Source organism: Saimiri boliviensis, chromosome 5, assembly GCF_048565385.1.
Source record: "Saimiri boliviensis isolate mSaiBol1 chromosome 5, mSaiBol1.pri, whole genome shotgun sequence".
Lineage (NCBI taxonomy): Eukaryota > Metazoa > Chordata > Mammalia > Primates > Cebidae > Saimiri > Saimiri boliviensis.
In genome coordinates this window covers 5,471,179-5,495,639 of record NC_133453.1, presented here as the reverse complement: position 1 = coordinate 5,495,639, position 24,461 = coordinate 5,471,179, and the positions used below count along the sequence as shown (strand labels likewise).

Below are 24,461 nucleotides of genomic sequence, written 5' to 3'. Positions count from 1 at the left end.
GGGAATTCTTGGCACCTTTAACTCCTTGAATGTAGAAATGGAGGTTTTGTTCATCTCCGATTCTCTGTACCTATCACACTATTGGTATTCCCTAAAAGCATGTTGAACAAACACATTCCATCAATTAACATCTTTCAGCTTTTCTTTATGTTGCCGCTGCTTTTCCTACTATATTGACCTAACTGGGTCTCTGAACAAGATCATCCATTGAGGGTTTCTGAGCTGCCCTTAAATCCATTTATATATATATATATATGTGTGTGTATTTTGAGATGGAGTCTCACTCTGTTGCCCAGGCTGCAGTGCAATGGCACGCTCTTGGCTCACTGCAACCTCCGCCTCCTGGGTTCAAGCAATTCTCCTGCCTTAGCCTTCCAAGTAGCTGAGATTATAGGTGCATGCCACAATGCCCAGCTAATTTTTGTATTTATAAGTAGAGATGGAGTTTCACCATGTTGGTCAGACTAGTCTCGAACCCCTGACCTCAGGATCTGCCTGCCTCAGCCTTCCAAAGTGCTGGGATTATAGGCGTGAGCCACTGTGCCTGGCAATCCATTTATATTTTTACCTAGAGGCTCTCAGTGTTTTAAATTCTCCCTTTGGATTGTCTAGTTTCTACACCAGCAGTGTCTTGGGAAGTGTTCTGTCTTGAGTGAAAGATCTTTACAAACAAGTACAGTTTGATGTGGAGTCCTGTGGGACCAGGACTGGCTAATAGAGGGTGTGCATTTTACAGTTACAGGGCTTCACTTTGCTTCCTACCTGCTTCTCTGGGAGGAATTTTGAACAGTGCAGCAGGAGATTAGAAATCAAGGGTTTCAACTTATTTTGCCACTGAGCCTGTGTGCACTTGCAAACAATTACAAAACATTTTCTTCTTTTAAATAATTCTTTTTTTAAGGAGCTCAGTCTCTCTAAAGAAGTCCCCAGGAAAACATGACCAGTCCCCTTTTCACATGCACAGCATAACTGGCTAATGGCCAGGCTGCTATTTGCAACACAGATACCTTTCAGAGGAATGAGGACACTGGCCCGCCTTCTGGAGGACTGTGGATGGCCTTTTCATTTTTAATGAAGAGCTTCTAATTGGCTAAACCTTGGCACGTTTTTAGAGTGGGCGGTGGTGTAAGTTGCAGAACTACAGGCACGGTAAAGAAACAACAAATTGCCAGGGGCGCGTCTCTGCTGGTGCACGGTGGCAGTCATTAAAAATGAAGGTGAAAGAGCCTGTTTAATGGCATGGAAATGTATTTGCAGTGGATATGTGAACAGATCAGGTTACAAAATAGCACCTCTGTACAGGCCCATTTTGAAAAAGCGTAAATATGCCTATGCGTATAGGAATACCAGAAATTTTTATTTTTAATTGATTTTAATTTTAATTTTTTTAGAGACAGGGTCTTGCTCTGTCATCTATCCTTGAATGTAGTGGCGTGATCATGGCTCACTGCAGCCTTGAACTTCTGGGCTCCAGCAATCCTCCTGCCTCAGTCTCCTGAGTAGCTGGGATTATAGCTGAGGGCCCCCATGCTATAATTTTTTTGTTTTATTTTTGTATCGATGGGGTCTTGCTGTGTTTCCCAGGCTGCTCTCAAACTCCTGGGCTTAAGTGATCCTCCTGCCTTGGCCTCTCAAAGTGTTGAGATTACAGGCATGAGCCACCATGCCCTTTCAAAAAAACGTAGAAATTGAGAGGGCAATGTGTGTTTATCTCTGGATGACGGCGGTAGTGGGGGCTTCTGTTTCCTTTTTTGCCTGCATGTCTCTTTCAAATTTTCCAAAATAAGTCAAGGTGCAGTTTACTACAAGAACCACAACAAAGGTAATTAATAACAAAACCATTCCTACCTGCTCCAGCAACATCTCATGGATTCTAAGAATATCCCTTTGGCTTTCCAGGTTCCCAGAATACTCTTGAAATTCCCATTGATCTGTTTAGGTATAAGCAGCATTTTGGACCATCCATCTGGCAATGCCCATGAGACGGTGAGGAGAGGAGAGGGCTGAGCTGGCTGGGAGCTACTTGGTGATAAACAGAGAAGCGGAAAACAATTGAGGGGACCTCTCAGACCCCAGGCCCCAGGCCCATCTGTGAAACACAATTCCTCATATCACTGTCACCAGTGGAAGGAATGGCCCAGTGGGGAAAGCACACTGTCATTTCAGTGCTTTCTCTGTATCAGCGTCACCAGTGGAAGAAGAAATAGCTCAGTAGGGAAGGCATCCCTTAAGCCTTTGCAGGCCTATGTGTGGGACCCAGCCTTAGCTGAGCCTTTGACTTCAAGGCAAGATTTTGTGAGTGGGTTTCCTGCTCTCCTGATAGACAAGCAAAAGTCAGAAAGGCCTGGGGTCAGGATAGAACAGTCCCTGTTGGGATCCAAGGGTAGAATTCCCATCTGAGGATGTCAGAACAGCTTTGTCTTTATCTTGCAAGGATTAAAGAGACACCATGTTGTCTCAGCAGCCTCTGATATGAAGCAACTTGGACAAACACATTCAAGCCCGGGTCCCCCTTCTCTGTCTTCGATAATGACTGCAATGACAGGCTGTTATAGGGGCCCAGGATTGACAGCAGAAAGAAACAGTAACTTGAGCCAAAAGGCAGGAGTTAATAGAGATGAACCCATCAAGGACTGTTGAATCAATGTCATTCCAGCTCGTGTCTACGGAGGGAGTTGGGGATGTGGAACTTCGGCCACTCGTTAAACACCCTCCCGTCCACCCTCCAGCACCTTCCCAAAGTGCTGGCTTTTCCTAGTCCCCTCCCAGGGCTCAAGGCCTGAAGGCCTCAGGCTGGGCTTTCCTGCTGTTCGTGCCTTCCTTTCCCCAGCTGTCTCACCCACCCGCTCCCACCTGCCTTGCCTGCTGCCAAGCCTCCACGCTCCCTGCATGCTCTGCCCGATGCTGCTTCTCAGCCAGAGCATGTTCAGGCTTCCATTCTCTCGTCTCTCCTGCCTCCTGATCACCCTCTTTATTCAAAGCCCTGGAAATCTGCCTCCTGATTCTGTATTAAAAAGGTCTTTTGGATTCCCTAGTACCTGGCAGTTTTTTTTTTTTTTTTTTTTTTTTTAAGACAGAGTCTCTCTCTGTCCCCTCAGCTGGAGTGCAGTGGCACGATCTCAGCTCACTGCAACCTCCACCTCCTGGATTCAAGCAATTCTCCTGCATCAGCCTCCCGAGTAGCTGGGACTACAGGCACCCGCCACCACGCCCAGTTAACTTTTTTTTTTTTTTTAAAAACAAATATTTACCTTTAGTCTCTGCAACAACTTTGCATTGTAGGTAGAATTTACAGTTAGGGAAACTGAGGCTTAACAGGCCAGTGATATGCATAAGGCCATACGGCCAGGAAGTGGCAAAGCAGAGCTGTCATTGCTCTGTGTGGCTTCCCAGTCACACAGCCCTCTACTGCCCCCTCCACTGCCCCTTCCCACTCATTCTGCTTGTTAAGCACCTTGTCTGAGGCAGGTTCTGTTCAAGGCATTTTCCGTAAGTTATCACTGACCTTTTCATTCATTCGATAAGCAGAGAACATGTGCCATGTTCCTTTTGAGGCAGGGAGAAGTGTTTCTTCTTCTCCTTTTTTTTTTGAGACAGAGTTTTGGTCTGTCACCCAGGCTGGAGTGCAGTGGCATGATCTCGGCTCACTGCAACCTCCACCTCCCGGGTTCTAGAGATTCTCCTGCCTCAGCCTCTCAAGTAGCTGGGACTACAGGCGTGTGCCACCATGCCTGGCTAATTTTTTGTATTTTTAGTAGAGATGGGGTTTTACCGTGTTAGCCAGGATGGTCTTGATCTCCTGATCTCATGATCTGCCCTCCTTGGCCTCCCAAAGTGCTGGGATTACAGGTGTGAGCCACTGTACCTGGTCTGTTTCTTTTATCATTCCACAAGAATTCCTGGACAGACTCACAGGACGCTGAAGGCAGGGCAAGGCAAGCCGTGGACCTCATTCTATGGGGCGGCACAGTAACCGGCTCTCACCCAGTCCTCCCAGCTACCTGGTATGGTAGATGGCATCCTCCCTCATTTTTGGTGAGGAGTTCGTCTGTGAGGTTTAAGTAGTGGTCTAAAGGGAAGGGACCTGCAGAGGATGGTGGCCTTGCAGTCAGTGAGTCCTGTTTGGGATATGAACTCCAGCCCCACTATTCAGTGGTGGATACAAGAACTCCGCAGCCACCAAAAGATGATGCTGAGTGAGCAGTGCAATAACAACAACATGAACAACTGCTAAAAGTAAGGCTGCATTCAGGACTCAAACGTCACTTTTTTTTTTTTTTTTTTTTTTGGTGGGGAAAAGGATCTTGTTTCAGAACATTTGGTTGGAAATGTTAAGCATCTGATATGGTTTGGCTGTGTCCCCACCCAAATCTCATCTTGAATTGTACTCCCATAATTCCCATGGGTTGTGGGAAGGACCCAGTGGGAGATAATTGAATCATGGGGGTGATTTCCCCAGTACTGTTCTCGTGGTAGTGAATAAGTCTCACGAGATCTGATGGTTTGGTAAGGGGAAACCCCTTTCACTTGGTTCTCCTTCTCTCTCTTGCTGCTGCCATGTGAGACGTGCCTTTCACCTTCCAGCTCCCCAGTCACATGGAACTGTAAGTCCAATAAACCTCTTTCTTTTGTAAATTGCCCAGTCTGTCTTTAACAGCAGCGTAAAAATGGGCTGATATAGCATCTGTCTCTGGAAGTCGCTGGAGTCCTTGGGCCATGCTGACCTCCCTCTCCTGTTCTCGTCATGTGACTGCTGCTGGAATCCCTGCTGGCAGACAGTGTGTTCAGTGGGCGTACTGGCTGTGATGAGCTTGCCTCGCTGAATTATTGCTACTGCTGCTTTTCCCGCTCAGACATGACACGGAGGCAGATGGGCCAGAGAGGCATCCCAGAGGAAGGGTGGCTGCTGGGTCCGAAGGCTGGGTCCAAGGTTGAATGCTGGGCATGTGCCAGCCTGTGGGGGCAAGGTTGGGGGAGAGCCTTGGGAGGAAAACAGAGCCGTGTTTTCTAATGAAGCTGCTGCAGAGAGGTTCCCTCCTGTGGCTCAATGCCCCAGCTGACTCCAATGAAGGACGGGGAAGCCACAGCTCCACGATTTTGATGGAGGAGCAGTTCTACTTTATTTCCCTGGACCTTCTGCTGAGGCTGTCCTTTGGGGACCTTCCATCCACCTCCTTTCTGTTCTGCATTTTCTTTCTCTCTCCCTTTCCCCTGGGATGCTAAGCTATGAGACTATCAAACATAAACGTTTACAATGGAAATGGCTGATGTGAACAGACACATCCTTCAGGGTAGGAGGGTGACTGAGAGAGAAACGGATTGGCCATTTCTATCACCATGATTTTCCTTGGAGCAATGACTGCCATCTTATGTTTTTCTGAAGTGTGGGATGACTGCGGTGGATGATGATGTTTTGGGTAAATTCTCTCCCCATTGTAAATGAAAGCTTGCACCTTGGCAAACTGAAAAATGATTTAGTGAACAAGATTTGAAAAGTCGGTTTCACTGTTTGGCCCATGATATAGTTTGGATATTTATTGCTGCCGAAATCTCATGTTGCACTGTTATCCCCAGTGTCGCGGGGGGGTGGGGCCTGGTGGGAGGTGGTTGGATCATGGGGATAGATTTCTCACGAATTGTTTGTCACCATCCCTTTGGTGTTCTCCTCATGACAGTGCATTCACGGGTGACCTGGCTACTTAAAAGTGTGTGGTGGCCAGGCGTGGTGGCTCACGCCTGTAATCCCATCACTTTGGGAGGTCAGGAGACCAGCCTGGCCAACATGGTGAAACCCCATCTCTACTAAAAATACAAAAATTAGCTGGGCCTGGTGGCAAACACCTGTAGTCCCAGCTACTTGGGAAGCTGAGGTAGGAGAATCTCTTGATCCCTGGAGGCAGAGGTTGCAACGGTCTGAGAAGGTGCCACTGTACTCCAGCCTGGGCAACAGAGTGAGCCTCTGTCACAAATAAAAAGTGTGTGGCACCTCCCACCCCTGCTTCTGCTTTCACTGTGTGGTGTGCCTGCTTGCCCTTTGCCTTCTGCCCTGAGTAAAAAGCTTCCTGAGGCTCCCCAGAAGTAGATCCCAGAATTATGCTTCCTCTACAGCCTGCAGCACTGTGGGTCAATTAAGCTTTTTTTCGTATAACTTTCCCAGTCTCAAGTATTTCTTTATAGCAGTGCAAGAATGGCCTAATACACCTCACATACCCACTAAGCAGTATCTGTCTTTCTGGAAGCTTCATTGGTATCCCTTCCTCAATAAGGCATGCATCACTTTTCTTTCTCTTTCCCTCATCCCCTGGTCCCAATATACTAGATGAAGAGGAAGACCCAGTAGCATTGGTGTGAGAGAAAAGAAAAGGAAGGCATTGGAAAGAAAAGACTCTACTGGCTTCTTAGACAGAGGTAAGGGTGAGGTGGGAGGAGCTTTAAACTGGATGAGCAAAACATTGTATGCATGTAGGTACGTATGTATATTTTAATACAATATCTTCTGTGATGTACACACAGAGAAACACACAGGTCTTACGGGCACAATGGAATGAATTTCAACAAAGGAAGATACCTATGTAACCAATACCTCAATCAAGATGTAGAGTATTTCCATTTTGCCAGGAATTTCTCTTGTGTTTACCACCAGTCAGTCACAACCCCCATAGGCAACCACTGTGATGATTTTTCTTGTCCTGGGCTAATTTTGCATTTTCTAAAATGTTTCCCTCTTTTGTATCTGGCTTCTTTTGCTCTGTGTCATTCTGTTCACATTCATCCATATTGTTGCATGCATGGAGTAATTCATTCTTTTTAGAAATTGCTGAGTCATACTCCATTGTATAGACATACCATGATTTTTAAGCCATTTTCCCATTGCTATTGATAGACATTTGCATGTTTCTATTTTTTAACTATTATGAATAAAACTCTTATGAATGTTTTTGTTTAAGTCTTCCCAGGGACATATGTTCTCATTTTTCTTAGGTAAACACCTAAAAATTGAATTGCTGGTAGGTATGTATTTAACTTTGTGAGAAACTACCAAACAGTCTTCTGAAGAGATATCATTTTACTCACCCAAAACTATTGGTTGCTCCCTGATCTTGTCAACATTTGGTGTTGTCAGGTTTTTTTTTTTAGCCATTCTTATGAATGTGAAATGGTGAATATTTCATTGTGGTTTAATTTGCATTTCCCTGATGATTACTGATGTTGAGCACCTTTTCATTTGCTTATTGGCCATTTATATATTGTTCATAAAGTGTCTGATCAAGGCTTTTGCCCAGAGAGTAAAGTTTTGATTTGCTCTGGAGTGGCTTTTGGGTATTAAAATGGGACTTGGCAAGTGACCAGACAGCTGAGGAATGTGCCTGGGATGCCATCAAGGGGCAGGAAGGGGACATACTTGTAACAGAGCATGTTTGAAGGGAGGTGGCCAGAGATAAGTGGAGCTACTTCCTGATTATAGACAGTTTTTGGAAAAAAGTTAAAAAACAAAAAACTTCAGTTAACAAAGGAGAAGCAATATTTTAGCATTGTTTTCACAGCCTTTGGCTTTGGGTCCTGGCTTTGCCAGTTTCTATTCTGTGCCACCTTACTGGCATAACACGGGCTCTCTCTGAGCCTCAGTTTTCTAACCTGTGTACCATGCCTTGCAGGCCTGAGAGACTCAGAGGAAAGAAGACATTTGCAAATGCTCAGGAATGTGTGACATTCTGTAAATATTAAATCATCCATTGGGGGCCTCCTCTCTCTGACATCTCATTCTTCAGTATTCCTCAAGATGCCTTAAAGTCCTATTGAACGAGATGTTCTTCTCTTCTCCACTTGATAACCAATCAGCCACTCACCTGGGATGTGGAAAGAGTGTATTATTTTCTGGATTATGTATCAATCCCTGTGAGCCTGTCATCTCAGGCAGGTGAATCTCCTGTTCTTAGGTGGAGACTACTGGGTTCTCCCACCCATAAGATAATTAGCTGCTTTTACAGTTGCAACTCCAGCTGATGAATCATTTATTTTTATTTTTTGTTTTTTTTTTTTAAAGACAGACTCTCACTCTGTCACTCAGGTTGGAGTGCAGTGGTGTGATCACAACTCACTGTAGCCTTGATTTCCGGTAGCCTCGACTTCCTGGGCTCAAGTGATCCTCCAGACTCAGCCTCCCAATTAGCTGAGACTACGATTGTGTGCCATCATACTTTGCTAATTTTTGCAGAGATGGGGTCTCACTGTGTTGCCCGGCTGGTCTCGAACTCCTGGTCTGAAGTGATCCTCTAGCCTTGGCCAAGGGAATTACATTTAGAAATGTAATCCCATTTCTAAAATGATGGGATTACAGTCATGAGCCACTGTACCCATATGAATTATTTTTTATTTAGTTGAATTAACATAGCAGGGACAAAAAAGTAAACTTGCATGCTTTCCATTAATAAGTTCCATGAGGAAAGCATGTCATCCTAACTTTTGTTTAAGTCAAGACAACTATAGACAAGAAAAAGAATAGGGCTTTAACACATTCTTTTCTTATTTTAATTATCTCAAATAAAAAAGGGTAAAGGAGAGGGATCTGATAATAAATAGGGCGAGGCTGGCATGCGGGCTACTAATGTGAACACAGTAACTTTACTAGAACTTTTCTTTTTGGGAAAATCTCTTCAAAAGGTTCCTAGATTAAAGCTCTGATGTCCCTTTCAGTGTGTCAAATTCTGAATTCTGAAGCTTGCTGGTTAGAAGGAAGCACAGGTAATTTTTTTTTTTAATCCCAAGAACTCAGAGACTCAAAGGTTTTAAAGTCCTGTGCCCATGGTGAATTGCCAGCTAAAAGGGGATGGAGCAGAACAGGGTCCCTAGGTGTGGAGACCATTGTCATCAAGAGTCAGAAAATGGAATGGCTCTGTATGTAGGTCAGCGACCCCCTCTCTACTGTGAGGTAAAAAAATTAAGGATGACCTAAAATCTACTGTGTTTAAAAAGATTCCAGAGAAAGTAGCTCTTTCTTGTCAAAGTGATAATGTTTATACTACCCGAAGCCAGACCTCCTCAGAGTGTAACTTTAGGGGGACTCTTTAGAGCTGAAAAGCCATGGTCAAAACCTCAGGCCCTTTCGACATCTATTAACTTTTTATCCTTCAAGGTAGTTGGCTGTGTTATTGTAGAGGTGTTCAATGCGACCTGCCGGCATATTCCATTGTCATCATTGATATTGAAGGGATTCTAAGTCAGCTGTTACAGAGTTCTGCCTGAAATACTGGTTTATTCATCACTTATCTTAAACTTTCACCTAATAATCCAGATTTAAATAAGTCAAGACTGTCAAATTAAACAGCCAAGGGGAAAGATTCCCATGGAGTGACACAGAGAAAATGAAACGAGAAAGAAGAGGGGAAGAAGAGGAAGACAGAAGAAGAGATATTTTTAAAATCCCTGCTTTAATAGAAAGACATTTAAAAAGTCCTTATTAAACAGTAGCCTGGGCCTGTATGATTTTTGTAAGACCAACGGAAGCCAGCATATTAGATTCTGTGACACAGTGTGTAAGCTGAGCCGCTCCAGTGGTCTGCACATGGCCTCAGCTCCTTATGGTGTCCAAATGTAAGCTTGTTGGCCTCTCTGCAGGAGCATTAGAAAGATTCACAATATTTTGTGCTCTGAGTGGGTGCTGCATTCTCAGTTCTTAGTAAGAAGCAATATTTTTCTGATCCTATAAAGTGGGAGAGGAATTGGGGACCAAGGTATGAAGCAAACTTGATTTTTAAAACCCTTTTTATTTTAAAATTATTTTAGATTTTCAGAGGCGTTGCAAAGATAGTAGAGCGAGTTTCTGGTAACCTCTCACCCAACTTCCCCTAAAGCTAATATCTAATATTATTATGGTATATTTGTCCAAATGAAGAAATTAACATGGGTACAAGACTATTAACCAAACTGTTGACTTTATTTGGATTTTACCATGTTTCTCACTAATGTTCATGTTCAGTTCTAGGATCCAATGCAGGATACCATGTTGCATTTAAAGAACTTAATTTTGAACAAGAGAATGGTAAATATAGTCATGCTTTTTGGTGAGGTGGGGAGGGAGGAATGGTGAATACTCAGACTTGGAGTATCACCACATGAGTTATATTTTCCATAGGAACATGTTATAATGGGGAGTTATGTTCTTGACTAAAGACATGATAGCAAATAAATCGTAAGTGGCCAAAAACTATGGAGAAAAAGGAAGGAAATAACAAGCCCCCAAATACATTTGAAAGAGTAAAATATAGCTTCAATTCCAACAAAAGAAACACAGTATTAGACGTGAGGCCCTAGTACTGCAGTCAGTGCCTACGTAATTCTTACTAATGCTAGGTACTCTTCTCAGAAATGTAGGTATAGTGATTCATTTCATCCTCTAAACCATCCTAGGTGTAGGCTCCATTATAATCCCTATTTTACAAATGAGAGAGACACAGGAAAATTAAATAACTTGCCCAATCTTGCACAGCTAGTAAGTGTTGGAATTAGAATGCAACCTGGGCCTCAAATGTGATAAAATATGTACATCTAGATATAAAATTGTATGGTATGAAAATATGAGCAAACTTGAATGCAATCAATGCACAATTGAATAATTTTGCCTGCTTTCTTAGTATGTGGAAAGACTTTTGCAATTGATTTGGTTGGCTTACGTCCTTTGATAAAGCTGATGCTTCTTTCTGTCTTAGAAACTTTCTGGTAGAAATCCACCAGCCTCCCGTTTTCAGCCTCTATGCACACAGTACATTTGATGTATTTCTGGTCCAGTGTTTAGCACATTGCCATATCATTACCTTCCTCTTTCCTGAAACTTCCAGGATTTTGAGGGCAGGGACTATGTCTAATGCAGCTCAGCCTCAGTCCCTCACAGGGTTCAATAACTGGTGATTGAATGCTTGTAGGAATGGAGTCAATATTGGTTGACCTTGGAGCTGAGTGTTTCAACACAAATGGAATTTCTATAATTTTGTCACAAGATGACACCTTTCTACATCCCAGCAAATCATCTACCAGGTGAGTCAAGAACAAAAATTGGAAGTGAATGCAAAGTAGAAATTCATCCTTATCTAATTAATAATTGGAAAGAAAACCTCCTGGTGGAAAGTGGAGGATGCCTGCAGCTAAGGACAGAGATGGGTCACAAGCTTTGAACCTACTCTCCAATATGATTGGCAGCATTGGATTTCTTACCCTCCTAAAGGGCCTCTGGGCTCCCAGGCTGAGGGTCCTATGAAGAGGACCCAGGCAGAGACTGGTGAGCTCTCCGAGTGGCGGAGATGGCACTGGAAGTCTAAGGATGCCAGGGCAGCTGGAGTTTGTAGGGTCGGGTACCAGAGAGGAGAAAACTTCACACAGAAAGAACTTTGCAGAGGGCTCCCTTGAGTATTCAGCTCAATACTAATTCGTGTGTGGGTGTGAGGAAACTACCTAAGTTGTGGAGAGAACCACCTGAAAGGAAAGATTAGAACCGACTGAACTGTACCAGATATATTGTGTGCATAGAGGTTGAGAGTGTGGGCTGGTGGATTTCTAACAGAAAGTTTCTAGGAGAAAAATGGTGCAGTGCTCATCACAGGCACAGGTTCAGGAACAGTGGCTGTTCTCAGCAACTGAAGTGTGAAACCCCATAAATAATGAGGTGTGGACAGAGTACCCAAATGAGTGTTGTCTCAGTAGCAGAAAAAAAAAATTAACCTTAGACCAAACACTGAATGAATTCTTACTAATAAAGCTTAAAAGCAAGAGCCAAAGGGATCAAACTATTTCCAAGTAACTTACATTCCAGAGCAGAGATCAAGAATATTGACCGGAATACAAAAATAGCAAACACCCAGTGAAATATATAGAAATAAACAAACAAAGAAAAAAATCACAAATGACCTAGAGGCTGGGAGCAGTGGCTTATGCCTGTATTCTCAGTACTTTGGGAGGCTGAGGCAGGAGAATCATTTGAAGTCAGAAGTGTGAGACCAGACTGGGCAGCAAAACAAGATCCCAACTATACAATAAATAAATAAGTGACCCAGAAATGACACAAGTGATAGAATTAGTAGTCAGGGCCATTAAAACAGTGGCTATAACTATATTCCATCTGTTTGAGAAGCTAGAGGAAAGACTGACCATGTTATGTAAAATACAGAATATAAAAGTCCTAAGATTGGAATTCAGAGATTGAAACTACAATGCTGGAAATAAAAATATACTGAATGAGGTTCATGGTAGATAAGGTATTTCAGAAGAGAAGATCAATTAATTGGACGGGTGGGTGGAGAGAGAGAGAGAGAGAGAGAGAGAGAGAGAGAGAGAGAGAGAGGAAGAAAGGCTGAGCAAAATGAACACAGGATCAATTGCATCAAATTGTTCCAACTGCACATATACCATGCCACTTAAAATTGTTCCAGTTGTGGACCAATTTTAAGTGGTATAGTATATGTGCAATTGGAGTCCCTGAAGGAGAGTACTGGTTGTATAGAAAAAAAGTGAAAAAATAATTGCCAAAATATTTCCAGATTTGATGAAAAGTATATAAACCCACAGACCCAAGATACTCAATGAATCCCAAGCATACCATAAAAACAACAACAACAACAACAACAACAACAACAACAACAACAAAAAACTGGCCAGGCATGGTGGCTCATGCCTGTAATCTCAGCACTTTGAGAGGCTGAGGTGGGTGGATCACCTGAGGTCGGGGATTTGAGACTAACTTGGCCAACACGGTAAAACCCTGGTTCTACTAAAAATACAAAAATTAGCTGGGTATGGCAACATGCACCTGTAATCCCAGCTATTCAGGAGGCAGAGGCAGGAGAATCATGTGAATCCAGGAGGCAGAGGTTGCAGTGAGCTGGGTTCATGCCACTGCACTCCAGCCTGGGTGACAGAGTGAGACTCCATCTCAAAAAAAAAAAAAAAAAAAAAGGAAAGAAAGAAAGAAAGATCACCTCATAAACAGATTGCTTAAAACCAGTGATTAGAGAAAATCTTCAAGCCAGATAAAAGGCTACATTAGATATAAAAACAAAGATAAAGAAGATAGTAGATTTCTCATTAAAAAAAATCAAAGTTAGAAGACAGTAGAGTTATGCGTCTAAAGCACAGAAAAAAGAAGAAAAAAAAAAAAAACCAGACTCTCAACTCATAATGCTCTACTCAACAAAAATGCCTTTGAAATACTCAGGTGAAATGAAGACTTTTTCAAACATACAAATGCTGAAAGTACTCATTACCGATAGATGTGCAGTGCAAAAATATTAAACAAAGTCCATCAAGCAGAAGGAAAATGACACTAGATGGAAACTTGGAGCTACATAAATAAATAAAAGGAACTGAAAATGGTAACTATGTGAATAAACATAAACACTGGTTTCTTATTACTTCAATATATTTAAAAGAAAATTCTCTATTTAAAGAAAAATAACAACAATGTATTGCGGGACTTCTACATAGAAGTAAAATGTATATTACCAACCATAGCACAAAGGCCAGGAGGAGAAAAATGGAAGTATACTGCCATGTAGATTTTATGCTACACATGAAGTAGAATAGTATTACCTGACGGTAGAGTGTGATAAAGTAAAGATGTATACTTATAAACCCTGAAGAAATCACTTAACACAACAAAAAGTTCTATCCAGTAAGCCAAAAAAGGAGATAAAATGAAATCATGAAAAATGTGCTGTATAAAAGAAGGTAGAAAAAGAAGATTAAGAGAACAAAGAATAGATGAACCAAATAGAAAAGAAATAGGAAGATGTTTGCTTTGAATCTAACCATATCAAAATTACATTAAATGTGAATGATCTTAGCACCCAATTAGAAACTGTCAGATCGGATTTAGAAAACCAAGATTCACTTATAATTTGCCTAACAAGAAACCCACTTAACAAATAAAGACATAGATAAGTTAAAAATGAAAGGATGGTGTGGTAGGCAGTGTCTAGTGTGGTCCCCTACTGAACTTTATCTTCTGGTATCCATGCCCTTCTCTCCTCTTCTTGAGTATGGGCAGAACCTTTGATTTGCCACCAACCGGTAGACTATGGCAAAGGTGACAGGAGGTCGTTTCTGTGAGTACATTACAGAAGATTATAACTTCTGTCTTGGAAGCAGATTATCTCTATTCTCTTCTTAGCTTGCACACTTTGATGAAGCAAGTTTTGTGTTAGAGAGCCACGTGACAGGTGCTATGGTTGCAATGTTTGTGTCCCTCCAAAATTCATGTTGAAACTTAAGTCCCAATGTAATAGTATGAAGAGGAGGGGTCATTAGGAAGTTATTAGGCCCTCATAGATGGGATTAGTGCCATTATAAAAAGGCTTGAGGGATTAAATTTACCTCTTCCGTTTTTTTCTGCCCCTCTGCCTTGTGACAGTGCAGCAACACAATGACATCTTGGAAGCAGAGAACGGGCCCTCACCAGACAATGAATCTGCTGGCACCTTGATCTTGGACTTCCCAGCCTCCAGAACTATGAGAAATAAATTTTTACTATTTATAAATTACAGGCTTAGGCAACAAGGAACTGAGGATGGCCTTCAACCAACAGTTGGTAATGAACTGAGATTCTCAGTCAAATAGTCCTTGATGAACTGAATTCCACCAATAACCATAGAAGCTTGGCAGCAGATTCTTTCCCAGTTGACACTTCAGATGAGACTCTAGGCCTTGTTGTGATCTACACTGGAGTCTTGTGAAAGACCTGGGAGCAGGAGACCCAGCTAAGACATGCCCGAACTCTTGACCCATAGAAACTGTGAGATAATACATAGATTGTTTTAAGTCTCTAAATGTATGCTAATTTGTTACAAAGCAATAGATTCAGGTAGAAAAAGGTATTCCATGCTAACACTAATCAAAAGAAAGCTGTGTTGATATCAGACTGGCTAGTTTAATATCAAAGTAGATTTTAAACCAAATGAAAAAAATATATATATATTTATATTTTTGAGACAGAGTATCAATCTGTCACTCAGGATAGAGTGCAGTGGTGGGATAATGGCTCACTGTGGCCTTGGACTCCTGGGCTTAAGTAATCCTCCCGCATCAGCCACTCGAGTAGCTGGGACTACACGCATGCACCATCAACTCTGGCTAAGGGTTCTTGCTATGTTGCTCAGGCTGGTCTCAAACTCCTGGCCTCAAGCAATCCTCCAGTCTTGGCCTCCCAAAGTGCTGGGATTACAGGTGTGAGCCACTGCACCTGGCCTAAACCAAAGAGTATTACTAAAGATAAATATTTTCATAATGACAAAAAGGTCAGTTCTTCAAAAGGACAGAATAATGCTAAGCATTTACATATGTAATAATAGAACTTCAAATTTCTTAAAATAAAAACTGATAGAACTGCAAAGAGAAACAGACAAATCCACAATTATACTTAGAGTTCAACACTCTTCTTTCAGTGAGTTGTAAAACAAGTCCAGTGAAAATCAGCAAGGATATAGAAATTGTAAACAACACTGTTAGGCAACTTGATTTAATTGACATTTATAGAACACCCCATTGAACTCCTGCAGAATATACATTCCTTTCTAGTACACATGAAACATTTACCAAGATATAGCATGTCTTGGATCATAAAACAAGTCTCAGTAAATTTAAAAAGGAGTAAAATCATACAAAGAAAATTCTCTAGTCACAATGGAATTAAATTAGAAATCAATAATAGATACCTGGAAAATCCCCACATATTTGAAAACTAAATAACATACTTCTATATAACCCATGATCCAAAAAACATTAGAAAGTATTTAAAACTGATTGAAAGTCAAAACACATATATTAACATTTGTGGGATTCAGCTGAAATAGTATGTAGTGAGACATATCTAGCACTAAAAGCCTATATTAAAAAATATGAAAGTTCCTGAATCAATGACATTAACTTCCACCTTTAGAAATGAGAAAAAAAGAGCCAATGAAATGCAGTGTGAACAAAGAAAGAATAATAGAGAGTATAGTGGAAATCAATGAAATAGACAAACAATAGAGAAAAGCAATGAAACCAAAAGCAAGACTGATTGGGGAAAAGACAAATTCTAGTATCATGAATGAGAGAGGTGATATCACTGTGGAATCTACAGCTCTTAAAAAGATAATTAGGAACAACTTTATGGTAATAAGTTTAACAACTTATCTGAAAGAGGTCAGTATCTTAGAAAATACAAACTATTAAAGCTCACTTAAAAAAACAAACAAAAAAGAATCGGAGTAGCCCTATAGCTAGTAAAGAAATTAAATTCATAGTTAAAAACCTTATCACAAAAAGACTCCATATCCAGATAGCTTTACTGATGAATTCTACCAAACATTTCAGGAAGAAATAATAATTTTAAGCCGGGCGCGGTGGCTCAAGCCTGTAATCCCAGCACTTTGGGAGGCCGAGGCGGGTGGATCACGAGGTCGAGAGATCGAGACCATCCTGGTCAACATAGTGAAACCCCGTCTCTACTAAAAATACAAAAAAAATTAGCTGGGCATGGTGGCGCGTGCCTGTAATCCCAGCTACTCAGGAGGCTGAGGCAGGAGAATTGCCTGAACCCAGGAGGCGGAGGTTGCAGTGAGCCGAGATCGTGCCATTGCACTCCAGCCTGGGTAACAAGAGCGAAACTCCGTCTCAAAAAAAAAAAAAAAAAAAAAAAAAAAAGAAATAATAATTTTACACAAGGTCTTCCAGAAAATAGAAGAGGAGGAAATACTTCTCAAATTATTTTTGAAGCTAGCATCACTCTGATAGTAGAACCAGACAAAGGTATTACAAGAATATAAAACTACAGACCAATATTTTTCAAGAACATAGATGAAGATATTAATTTTTTTTTTTTTAGCAAATCAAACCCAACAATATATAAAAAGGATAACTCCTCATGACCAAGTGTGGTTTATCCCAGGAATGCAAAGTTGGCTTAACATTTGAAAATTAATCAATATAAGTCATTATATTAACAGACAAAATTTACACCATATGATCATCTCCATATATGTAGAAAAAGCACTTGAGAAAATTCAGTATTAATTCATTCGTAATACACACTGTCAGCAAACTAGTAACAGAAGAAGCTCTCTATCTCTGAAAAAGGGAATCTGTAAAATTTTACAGCTAATATTGTACTTAGTGGTAAATTAATACTTAGGATCAGGAAGAAGAAAAATTGTCTGCTCTTATCACTTTTATTCAGTATTGCATTGGAGGTTCTAACCGGTGCAATGAAACAAGAAAAAGTAATAAAAGGCATCTAGATTGCAGAAGAAGTAAAATTGTATTTATTTGTAAATGGCATGATTGCTTCCAAGAAATCCTTTGGAATTCTACTATAACACTTAGTGAGTTTAGAAGGGTTATAGGATACAAGGCTAATATAAAAAAATTATTATAAATTTTATAAAGTAGCTACACATAATCAGAAATGGAAATTTAAATATGCAATTGACAGCAGTATCAAAAAATGAAATAATTAGGGGTAAATCTTACAAAATACATGCAAGCCCTGTACCTCAAAACTATAAAACACAGCTGAGAACAATTAAGGAAGAAATAAATAAATGGAGGAATATATTGTGTGCATGATTTGGAAGCCTCAATATTTTTATTTTTATTTTTCTCCAAGTTGATTTATAGATTCGTGGTAACCCCAGTCAAAACACAGCAGGCTATGTTGTAGAAATGTATGAACTGAATCTAAAATTCATCTGGAAATGCAAAGGAGGTAGAATAGCGAAAAACAACTTCGAGAAAGAAGAACAATGCTTGAAAACTTAGACTATCTGACTTCAAAATTTATTACAAAGTTACAATACTCAAGACAGTATGGTATTGGTGTTAAAATAGGCAAATAGAGCAATGAAACAGAATAGAGATGAAGGGGGATGGCTTTGCTGTCGCACCCTGGTGACCTTGCACATATCCACATAGGCCACAAAGCAAAACTGGAACCACTACTGAATCTACATCTTGGCAGAATACCTGAATGCTCCTGGACTGGAAGCTTGTAAGGAGTTGCTGTAAGGCCCTTGCCCCCGTGCCTGGCTGTGTCCCCTAGGAGGCTGCCATGAGACAGTTTCTCAACGCCTTCTGGATTCTGCGGAGGCAGGGAGCTTCCTGCTTTAGCCCCTTCAGAATAGAGATACAGACTATGAATCTCTCATCTCGGATCCAGGCATGGCTGCTCAGCAATGGGGTATCCTTCAACTTGTGTTGACATCATCCAGCCCCTTTTGCCTTGGTGTTATCTTTCTTGGTGTGTGGGACAAAGACCATGAGGAGCCAACACCACTGGCTACTCTTCCTTTCACACTTTTTTTTTTTTTTTTTTTTTTTTAGACGGAGTCTCCCTGTGTTGCCAGGCTGGAGTGCAGTGGCCCTATCTCGGATTACTGCAGCCCCTGCCTCCCTGGTTCTAGCGATTGTCTTGTCTCAGCCTCCTGAGTCTAATTTTTGTACTTTTAGTAGATGGGGTTTTACCATGTTGGCCAGGATGGTCTCGATCTATTGACCTTGTGATCCACCTACCTTGGTCTCCCAAAGTGCTGGGATTACAGGCATGGGCCACCGTGCCCGGCCTTCCTTTCATTCTTTGTGTAATAAAGTGGCTCCTCACATCTTCACCAGGTGAATCAGTCAGACCTTGCCCTGTTTTGCACATGCTTGACAAGGTATCCCAGAAATAAACTCATGCATATATAGTCCATTAATTTTTGACAAAAGTCAAAGATGATTTGGTGGAAAAGGAAGGGTTTAAATACATAAATATTTATGATTTTTGACTAACAGTGCTGGAACTGTCAGATATCCACATGCAAAAAAAAAAAAAAGAAAAAAAAGCTTTAATTCATACTTCACATCAAATTCAGAAATGAACTCAAAAGGGATCACAGACTTAAATGTAAAATGTAGAGTTATGAAATTTCTAGAAGAAAATGTAAGAGAAAGTCTGTATGACCTTGGGTTAGGCAAAGATTTTTTTTAGATACCATAATCCAACATAATCCTTAAAAGACAAATGGATAAACTGGACTCCATAAAAATTAAGAACTTCTGTTTTTCAAGATATTGTTAAGAGAGTAAAATCTAAGCCAGAGATTGGCAGGTAATACTTATAAATCACTTATCTCACAAGAGACCCGTATCTAGAATATCCCAAGAAACCTCAAAATTAAATAAGAAAACCACAAGAAGACATAGTCATGTACTTTATAATGATGGTTTTGGTCAACAACAGACCACATATACAACAGTGGTCCCATAAGATTATACTGTACCTTTCCTTTTCTATGTTTAGATACGCAAATACTTCCCATTGTCTTACAGTTCCCTACAGTATTCAGTACAGTAGCATACTGTCCAGGTTTGTAGCCAGGGAGCAAGAGGCTAAACCGTATAGCCTAGGTGGGCAGCAGGCTATGCCATCCTGGTTCGTATAAGTACACCCTATGTTTACACAATGATGAAATGACACATTTCTGAGAATGTATCCCCATTGTTAAGTGACAAATGACTATGTGGATGACAAGTAAGTTCATGAAACCATGCTCAACATCACTAGTTACCAGGGAAATGAAAATCAAAACTGTAATGAGATATGTCTACGCACCTATTATAATGTGTATAATTAAAGCCTGACCATAGCATGTATTGGTGGAGCAACTGGAATACACAGACTTCGCTGGTGGGGATGTGAAATGGTACAGCTTTCTAAACTAGTTGAGCCATTACTTAGTTATTATTTTTTTGAGACAGGGTGTCAACTCTATCACCCAGGCTGGAGTGTGGTGGTGTGAACATGGCTTACTCCTGGGCTCAAGCGATCCTCCCACCTCAGCCCCCTAAGTAGCTGGGCTGCATGCCACCATGTCTGGCTAACTTTTGTATTTTTTGCAGATGCGATTTTGCTGTATTGCTCAGGCTGGTCTTGGACTCCTGGACTCAAGTAATCTGCCTGTCTTGGCCTCTCAAAGTGCTATAATTAGCGGCGTGAGCACTACACCCAGCCTAACAGTTATGTTCTTAATCATATCATATGACCTAGCCATTCCAATCCTAGATATTTATTTAAAAGACATAAAAGCATATGGCTGTTCAAAGGCTGGCACACAAATGTTCATGGTAACTTTGTTTGTAAAGTACCCAAACTGGAAACAATCAAATGTCTCCCAACATATGAGTAGATGAATGCACTGTGGTTCATCTATACCATAAAACCCTACCCAGGAATAAAAAGGAATGAGCTAAGATACACACAGCAACACAGATGAATCTCAAAATAGTATGTTGAGCGAGAGAAGCCAGATAAAAGCAGATTCCATTTATACAAAATTCTAGAAAACGCAGACTAAGCAAAGTGATAGAAAGCAGATGCTAGGGATGGAGGAGGAGGAAGGGGCCATGGGAGGCAGAACAGTGGGCACAGTGAGGCCCCGGGGTAATGACGAGTATCCTCCGTCCATGGACGGTGGGATTTTGCATGAGTGTGTAAGTCTGTGCAGTTTATCAAACTGTAAGCCTCAAACACGTGCTGAATGCCAGTCACACCTCGGTAAACCTTTTAGAGAACATTGCTAGGACTTTGTTTCCCTCCTCATTCTCAATACTGGTGCGGGTCCACGTGGGCCTCTGAGTTCCCATCTGAACTCAGCTGATCTTTCTTAGGTGGGGCCCCTGCTGAGCGCCCAGCAGCCCCGCCTGCCTGCGTTGCTGCCCCTGCCGGGCGGGACATACAAGCAGCTTGGACAGTCGCTGGAAAAGTAGCAAGGGCGATGCGGTTTCTGAGAGCCGCGCGGGTTTCCAGCACTAAACGTGGGTGACTTAATCTTCCCCAGAGACAGAGGCCACGCAATGGCAACTCCAAGGCCAGGGGCCGGAGCATTTGGACTAATAGAAATGTCAAGACGACACCATGCAAGCCGAGGAACCCCAACACGAGTCCTGTGCCAAGACTCGTGGCCCCGCTGCCTCTCTGGGACCGGGGTCACCCGCTGGGAGGGCGCTCTCCACGGGCGGGGGGCTGCGGGACCCCCGGACCCCGCGCCCGGGCGCGAACTGGCTGCGCGGCCGCTGGGCCTCCCTAGAGGCCGGCACAGCTCCGCTTCGGTGCGGGCCTGGAAGCCCCGCCCGAGGAGCTAACCATTTATGTCACACTGTGACAATTATTCTGCATAAAATTATCATTAAAACCCCTAATTTTTCAGCCTCCAACCCCGCCAGTGGCCTTTTAGCATCCCCGGCGCCGGCGGCTGCGGCCGTGATCACCGCGCTCATTACCTCGGCGTGGCGCCTCCCGCGCGCGCTCGCAATCAAGCGCTAATTAAACCCGCCGGAGCCGGGGCGTGGGGCGAGGGCCGGGAGGGCCGGGTCTGGGGTCCCGGGTCAGGGGCCTTGGATCTGGGTCCCGAGGCCAGGGCCAGGGTAGGGACGGGGCGGACCCGGGCCTGGGGACAGGCGGCCACGGGCGGGCCAGGGTGCAGGGGCTGGGACGGAGACGGGGTCGGGGGTCCGGGTGGGGGGGGTCTGGTCTTGGGGCGGGGCGGGGCCGCGGGCCTGAACCCCGGTCCTTACCCGAGCGAGGCGGCGGAGCGGCAGAGGTGCAGAGGCGCCAGGCCCTCGGCGCTGAGCAGGTCGGGGTCGGCGCGGTGCTGCAGCAGCAGGCGGGCGCAGGCCGTGTGGCCCCCGAGGCAGGCTTCGTGCAGGGCGCCGCGGCCGCCGGGGCTGGCGTCGGGGTCCGCGCCGCGGCCGAGCAGGTGGCGCACGCAGGCTGCGTGGCCGTGGGCCGCGGCGATGCACAGGGGCGTGGTGAGCTCGCGTTTGTACTCCAGGGTCCAGAGGCCTGCGGGGAGGGAGCGGGGGTGTCAGGACGGGGGCGGGGGGGGAGGACGCGGGGGCGGGTGACGGTGGGCGGTGTCCATTAAGGCAGAAAGAGGGAGAAGCTGTCTTTTCCAGGTAGATACCAGGTGGGCGTGTAGGGCGAAGAGGGTAGAATCAGAGACACACACACAGACAGAGAGCAGAGAGACACTGGGAAGAGACAAGCGGAGACGGAGGAAGAAATAAAAAGGAGATATTGAAAAGGCTAGAACTGAGTCAGAGAGATGGGGCGCCAGGAACCAAGCAGCAGGAGGGTTTTGCCAAATACGGGGTGACTGGGAAATTGGGTCAGTTAAAAGCTGTCCAAGCAGGGTGCACGGTAGGCGAATTTAAGTGAGGAATTCACACGTTCCAGGCCCTGAGTTAGGGGCAGCTTGAAAGAGGAAAGTAGGTTGTGGAATTTTCCCGAATCCAGTCCTCCCTTCGCTGAGCCCCACACTTGTCCCTTTGTCATTAAGAAGAGACAACAGACAAAATAAACTGACCCACGCATCACCAAGGTTGTTCAAGACAAGGACTCAGAAAAAGTTTAGCTGTCTTGCCAGGGGCTGCGTTTTTAGAAGCACCCTTTGATGTGGCGGTCCACATTCAGCACAATCCTGGTTTGTTTCTTTGCGCCTTTTAGGGGTATGTGTGTGTGTGTGTGTGTGTGTGTGTGTGTGTAGGGTTGCTCTTTCTTGAGTGATGAATGGAGCAGGTGCTGTATATTTTTACTTCTCTGAAAACTTTGGCACTTTCAAAAAGCCCGTAGAAGGTTGTTAGCGGCCAGGAGCACTAGTGGAAATGAGGGACAGTCCCTGGTGAATACACATCAAGGGGCAGGATTTCACATGGCAGGAAGGCCTCTGATAATGATGGAAGAATCGATACCACGGCTGTAATGAGCCGCAGAGGAGACCCTTTTCACAGGCCACCTCCTTCCTGGGACCCATGCTGAGCAGCCTTGAAAGCCCATTCATTAATTACCTACCTGCATGTGGTGCAGAGTTCCAGCCGCTCTGAGTCCCCAGGGCCCAGCCTGGAGCTTGTTGTGCGCTCTGTGGGGGAAGGGGGGCCTACGGGACTGGCGTGGAATGGTGGTGGCCAGACGCCCGGCAGACAGGGACTCTCATGGGTCTGGGCTGCCCTTCCCAGTGAAACCCAGGTCTGATCTGGAGAGGGTGATGGATGTAGTCTATCTACATTGTTAGCCACATGATAATAATAACCTACATTCCTGCAGGCGCCAGCTCTTGGTTTTTTGAGTCAACTCATTTTTCTGAGAGATGAAGGCTACTTACTGCCATCTTTGGGGAATGAAAGTCCCCAACGCAGCCCCACCCTCCCCGAGCAGCTCGGTAAACCCACCCTGGATTCCTGAGTCTCCCCAGAGACTGATGGGAAGAAGCCGTAGGTGGGCACCGAGCTCAGGCTCAGCGTGGGCCAGCACCATCTCCAGGTCCTTGGAGATGCGGTCAGGAAGCCTGAAATCAGCTTTCTGTAACTCCCACCCTCTGGTTTCAGTTCTGACACCAGGAGGGACATGGATTAAGGCTTCTCTGTGTGTTGTGTGTCCCCCTAAGTATTAGCTCCCCCAAGCCAGCAGTGCTCTCCGTGACTGTGTGCTGGATGGACCAGCATTCCACCACAGAGGGGCACTGAGGTGCTGACCACTGGGGACTGGCTCCCTGTGCTCAGGCAGATCCCTTCCCCACCAGGGGAGCTGGAATTGGCCACCGGGAAGCCTTCACCAGAGTGGGTAGAGCACATGGGGCCGCTGTTTTCAAACAGGGTCTGTTTGTTTCTGCTGCTCGACCTGCTGCAGGGCAGTCAGGAAGGAGCCTGGAATCCAGGCAGCCTGAGCGCTCCCTCCCCATCTTCCCAGCCTGCATGGAGGCCCCAGGCCGCTACTTAGTGTTGGGGCTGTGATTTCCTCAGTACCAGCCACATCCCTTCACTGTGGGTGTGCTCCAGCGTCCTGTCGTCCAGGTGTGCCACAGAACAGCAGCAGAACTCGGGGGGTGGGGGGGGGAAGATTCAGGAGGGAAAGAGGAACCGGATTTGGGATATAGACAATGTGCAAATAATGGGTGAACATGGCTCTCTGTTCGAAACTGTGACATTTGCGTATGTGTATGTCCAGGGTTGCAGTTGGCATTTTTGGTCTGGGACAGGCAAGGGAGAGGAGGCCCAGAAGGGCTCAGCTGGGACGCGCAGCCCCAGCTGGAAGTGCTGTTTCCCTTTCCTGCGGCCCCCACCGCCTCCCTGGTTGGCAGCAGCTGCTCGGCCCTCTGCAGTGTTTTGAGTTTATTCCCTTCTCCCCGTGTGAGGTATAAACAGAACTGTGTTGGAAGCTGACCTTCTGCATTCTTTGCCTGCCAGAGCTCAAGAGTCAATAACATGGGGCATTGGCCACCAGCCACTGACCTCAGATTCTCAAACCCCATGGTCTGGCAGAACTGCTGCAGATTTCAACACATGAACCTTCTTGGTAAACGTGTTGCCTCTGAGCCTGTGGTGGGTGGGGTGCCCAAAGCAGAGTGCCAGCCGAGAAAGCCCCAGATGCAGCCTGGTGGTCAGCAAGTGTCTGCATATCCTGAGTG

The 24,461-nt window shown here is 44.1% G+C and overlaps 1 protein-coding gene across 3 annotated transcripts in view; it reads right to left on the bottom strand.

The window, feature by feature from the left end:
* ASB18 (ankyrin repeat and SOCS box containing 18) overlaps window positions 1-24,461 on the bottom strand; it is a 78,579-nt gene that overhangs the window by 29,990 nt on the left and 24,128 nt on the right. For all 3 annotated transcript variants that reach the window (XM_039470205.2, XM_039470204.2, XM_039470202.2), the window contains one exon: window positions 21,574-21,841. In XM_039470205.2, the coding sequence (XP_039326139.1) occupies window positions 21,574-21,841 (268 nt within the window). The remainder of the gene's footprint in view (window positions 1-21,573; window positions 21,842-24,461) is intronic.